At 43.3% G+C, this 5,448-nt stretch overlaps 1 protein-coding gene across 1 annotated transcript in view; it reads left to right on the top strand.

Moving 5' to 3' along the window:
• Window positions 1–5,448, top strand: part of LOC106818877 — a 7,614-nt gene that overhangs the window by 1,293 nt on the left and 873 nt on the right. The window contains exon 4 of the mRNA XM_014823547.1: window positions 2,760–2,906. Within this exon, the coding sequence (XP_014679033.1) occupies window positions 2,760–2,906 (147 nt within the window). The remainder of the gene's footprint in view (window positions 1–2,759; window positions 2,907–5,448) is intronic.

Below are 5,448 nucleotides of genomic sequence, written 5' to 3'. Positions count from 1 at the left end.
GATGGTGAATTAAAGAACAGTGCACGGAAATGACAAAAATAGACTAGCCGTCATAGCATGGGGCAAGGGGATATAAGTCGTGAGGAAGAACACGGAAGTTTCCACGAGAACAACCAGCATCATGCATGGCACAAAGGATATGTAATTAAAGAGACGAGTGGCGTAGTCAGGCAAAATAGACGTAGGCGGTCATACGCATGGAAGGGCTTACAGTGAAACGGAAAAAGAAAAGAAAGAAAAGGAGTCTAAGAAAGGGAATACCTTAGGCGGAGAAAACAGCATAATTAGCATGGTCACGAAGCATAATGTGACTGTAGTAAACTGGAACGTGACAGGGCACGGGAGGTGATGACGGCCAATGCAAAAATAACTAGCGTCATAGCCATGGAGAGGTATAATGTCTGCCAAAGAAAAGGAAGTCTGAGAACAACTAAGCATCATTAGCTGCGTTAAGTCGGGGGTCAATAGACGTGAGAATTACGTAGAACGGGTGGCACGGGCTAGGTTTGCAGTCATGAAGATCCTTAATAAGCGTCATAGCCATGGGCGCAAGCGGTTGGTATGACATGTCTCAGGTGAAAGACACAACTTAGCAGAATGTCTGGGGCCGGGAACAGTGGCAGAACAACTGCGCATATAGCACTGGCGTGAATGCGCGAGGTAACGCACGAGAAAGAGGTAATGTGCAAGGAACGACGACGAATGGCAAGTAGAAATAACGTCGCGCGGCGGTCTGTCGGGTATAGCGGGGAGAATGGACGGTGAATTTGTGAACAACAGATGCAAAAATGAACTAGGTGCATCAGCATGGAAGGCGTAGGTAATGTGCGGAACGACACACCAGGCAAGGTGGAGCATACAGAGGCGATCATAGCAGCGGGGCCGCGCTGGAAGCCGGGGTAATGATGACAAGAACACGGCCTACATTGGCAAAAATAGACTCGCGTCCGATGTGTCTTGGGGTGGATGGCGACGCGACGTCACTAATGCAGAGGCAGCGGAACATACACGGGGGTTACGTTAAAGAATCAGTGCAAAGACAGAATAGACTCAGCGTCATTAGACATGGCGTGTGCCAAAGCATGGTGGACAGCGCGTGGGTAGGTGGCGCTGACTGACGGTTATCACTGGGGGAGGGTAGGTGTGAGTGCTTATGGTATATTATATAGTCGCTGAGGGGGGTGATATATATAGTTGTGTAGCTAACTAACTGAACATTTGTATATAAGTTGAGAGGGTTTTCAGGCTCTGTTTGAAAGGTTGAAGAGCCAGCACGAAAATACCACAGTCGAAGAGGCTAAGTCTTTTCATGATTGCGGTAACAATCACTTAGCATGGTTCTTAACCTTAACATTTGTTTGGGAAAGATGGGCATCAGAATAGATACACCAAAATCTTGGAAGAACACCATGGCGGTCCCGGACTCTCGGTTTTATGAAGTGGGCAGATCGAAGCAGCACCTTATTTTAGGGGATGTGGTACGAGCCTTTAGTATCAACGACGTGTATAGGTATTATCAGAGCTAATTATATTACCTGAGTGTACAATACGAGAAAAAACGAAGAGAAAAATAGTGCTACTCGGGTATTCACGGAGCAATTATTGGTTCTTTGCCGTTATGCGATAGAGTTCTTATAATAATTTCATGGCTATGCACTTAAAGCAGAATATTATTTCTTTGTCTCTCTGGAAACAAGACCATAGGCTTGTCATACGATACTCCCTCTAGGCGGAGTATCGCGCTGCTGTGAAACTCCCTCCAACATGCAAAGAAGTCACGTTCGCATCACTTCCTGTCCCAATCTTCCGCCTCTGAAGCGCTTGATTCAGTGAGAGTTTCTTTTTGTTTTCCGCATTAATTTTATGAATGGCATCTTTCGGGTGCAGGTGCAAGGGTGGAGTGACTGGTTTTCGGGGATCGCCTCATGCCCTTATTTTCTTCTCCACATATTATTTTCATAGCACGGGCTAATTGCCTTGGTTTCGATGATTGGCAGTTACGCATGTTTTTTAATTAAGAGTCTTTCTACAAGCAGCTTAGGGTAAGATTAGTTTTACAAATTTGAAGACTGTTTACTCAATTATCAGCGTCTTTCTAAGTGCTTGAATGAGATGATTCGTGAAATTCCGCATAGTCCGAAATGCTTAGAGGCTTTTTGAAGGAAGACGATTGAAGATGTGTGTGGCAGAAGTGATTTGAGAGGAACAACCAGCGATACAGGCAATGGTAGGCGGCGGTTTGGCATTGTGGCGAGGGACGTAAGGGGGAGGTTCTAGGAGCCAGATATTTATACTTTTGATCGGTCCATCTAGGTTTATGGAAGGTATGCAGTCATGATGACAACTGACGGGGATACTCGGTTCTTGTGTTTTTGAGGAGCAAAAATGAATTCTGGTCTATTAGTGCAATTCCATGGGGAAATGGTTTATAAGACTCGCAGGCAAGAGTCGGTAAGTATGATTGTCGTGAAATTAGAACATATTTAACGCCGTTTTTCAGTTGTAACTTACGGTTTATTAAGCTGCTTGGTCATGATCACGGTTGCGTTGAATAACGACAAATTTGTCATTGTCAAAATTTGACAAATTGACAAAATTGGACGAATTTATTAAAAGAGATTAAAATTTACAAAATTGAATTATTGAGATGGTGAATAATATACAATATATATATATTTGTATTAATTTACTATATAGGATCTATATATATGTTTGCCTGTAATAGTTTGCAGTAGACACGTTGCGTATTTGACCCGCAGGGCGTCATTTCGGTTCTCGCAGCTGAGGGACGCAAAGCAGCAAGCAGGAGGGTCGAGTTCAAGGTTTTCCGGCGGTCGGACATACGCGGCGTGACGTTTCAGGGTGTTTCAGACAGTCGAAGGAGCCCAGCAACGTCAAGGGTCAAGGTCCGCGTTCGTTCGAGCCTTGACGGAGGGTCACGAGGGAGGAGAGTACAACTGTGGGAAGGGCAGACAAGGAGCCGGAACACGCAGAGCACTCCACTTTCGTTGATGATGTGAGAAGGAGCGGCGACATTAGCTCAGGTTGAGAAGAGGTGTGCCACAGTGCGGGGACAGTTAGCAGCATTGAGGGACGGGAAGCGCCGCCGCCAGGGTGAGAGGTGGGGCGGAGGCGGCGAGTTGGGGGGGTGGGGAGAGAGCGTTTTTGAGTATGTGAGAAAATGGATGTTTTATTGATGAATTGAGAGAGAATCTTTAGTTTATGTAGAATTGTCTATCTGATTTTGTGGGGGAGAGGTTACGTGTTCGTCACAGTTCTCTTTTTTACCTGGGAGGACGCCTGAGCCCAGACGTTTCTCGAATACTATGTATGAGAACTATCCCCCGAGATAAGCCGACCGAGGATAAACCTGCGGGATATTGCAGTTTTCCCGCGATATGGGTTGATCTCGCCTGACTTTTTAATGACGCAATGATTTTCCTTTAATTACAAGGTTGCTTGTCAGGTTTTTGGGCGATAGATATCATTGAAAATTTTAAAATTTAATGAAATAAAAAATAATAAAAATAAATATAAATTTTAAAAAATGAAAAAAATATCCGAGAAAAAGGTTCTATCACCAGTATGAGGCTTGAGATGGGGTATAGTCTCACCTTCATATATAGATATCAGACGGATATCTATAACTCGGGGTGATATATCCCAGTCTCAAGCTCATCACTGCAAAGAAATAGGGAAACCTAGATAGACCGGGCCCCCGACTCGAGCGGTGGAGGGACGCGAATGGCGTTCCCAAGTCTCGTGGTGCAAAGGGGTATTTTACATCGCGCGACAAAATCGGCCCAAGAATTGGTAAAAAGAAGGGGGTGTATTTGATTTGTCACCGGGGATTCTTTAAAAAGGGGGGGTGGTTTATTCCTCGTCTCTCTATTTCATCTTGAATTTTATAGAAACTTTATCAAATCCGGGAGATCAAATTCTGAAATTGTGCTTAGTTTTGAAGCTCATTCAGGGATTATTTCATTTTGAAAGTAAAAATATGTGCTTCATTAGGTTTTCGCCCTCCGATCAACTGAAAATCTACGACTACGTTCAAGTGTAGAAGGTAACCTGTCGGACAGTTCACATGCTACGGGACTAAGTCCTACGTTCAGGGGATGGCTGTAGCGAAGGTAGTACAGGTGAGGTGCTGGTGAAACGATGAGGCTCACTTGCGGGATGGGGTTACATTGGGAGCGAGTGTTCGCGCAATTTAGGGGCGTCGCAAAGGCAGGAAAAACCCGGCTAAAAGCCCGCGAAAGGGGGTGTTCAGAAAAATTTTAGCCAGTCTTGAGATAGGGGGTGCTTTCAAAAGGAGGGAACGAGATATGCGTTATCTAAATGAACCTGAAGTGAGCGGGGGGGGGGGGGAGATAGACTATTGTAAATTGACATGGTCGTGACGATGTTTCTGGTGAAGTAGAAATTTGCTAAATTTTGTTGTATTGTTTTTACTATTAAAGTAAGAACTAAACGTATCGTAAAATTCTTACCTGATAAGATTGTTTCTCAACTAGTTAAAAATCCAAAAAAATCTGGACAATTTGTTATTAGTGTTCCTGACATTAATTGCTTGCTATGGGCTATGCATGCGTCACGAATGTATGTTCACATCGAACAATATAGTAAAATAAGAAGTATAATGCAGCAATTTAACCATAAAAAGTGAACAATCCTACTTATATTTTGTGGAAAAGTGGAATTTAAACAAAAAAATTTACTATTTACGGTGACGTAATCACTTTAATCCCACACATGTGTACACACGTACATGCACTGTATGTTACACTGTGTCTCACACGTCGGTGTCAGGCATGAGAATTTTTCTTCGGATTTCCAGGTTTTGGTTTTCATTTTAGTCATTCTTGAGATTGATGCAAAAAAAACTAATAAAAAGCTTAGGTGGGTAATGCATACTTTTTTTGTCAAAATGGACGCCATTTTTAATTTAAACTTCATAAAAAGTCAGGAAAAGTACGTAAAATTTTACACAGAAGTAACAGAACGCCAGATAAATATCGCGGTGTATCCATGAAGCCATGCTTTAAGTTAACCGCCACATAAAACATTGAAATTTTCATAGAAAATGACAAGACGTGAATTGGCAGTCACGAAATTAGTCTTTACTAAGAACGGAATTGACTTACAATTTTCCCCAGAATGCATGGAAATGGCCTGTCTGCCCTTCCAAATTTAAAAAATTTTCTTGGCGGGGGAACCCCAGACCCACCTAGCAGGACAGTGTGTGCTACGCACATGCACAGAATTGAAATATTTCCTCCAAAAACATTCCAACCTGTTCTCATGTTCTCATGCCTGAGGTGCACATGTATTGTTGACTGTATGTCACTTTGTATCTAACGCGTATGCATACATGTACTGTGACTGTACACCACGCTGTATCTCACACGTAGGTGTACGTGTACTGTGACTGTACGCCACGCTGTA

Source organism: Priapulus caudatus, unplaced genomic scaffold, assembly GCF_000485595.1.
Source record: "Priapulus caudatus unplaced genomic scaffold, Priapulus_caudatus-5.0.1 Scaffold2607, whole genome shotgun sequence".
In the NCBI taxonomy this organism is placed as follows: domain Eukaryota; kingdom Metazoa; phylum Priapulida; class Priapulimorpha; order Priapulimorphida; family Priapulidae; genus Priapulus; species Priapulus caudatus.
This window is presented reverse-complemented; position numbering and strand designations above follow the sequence as displayed.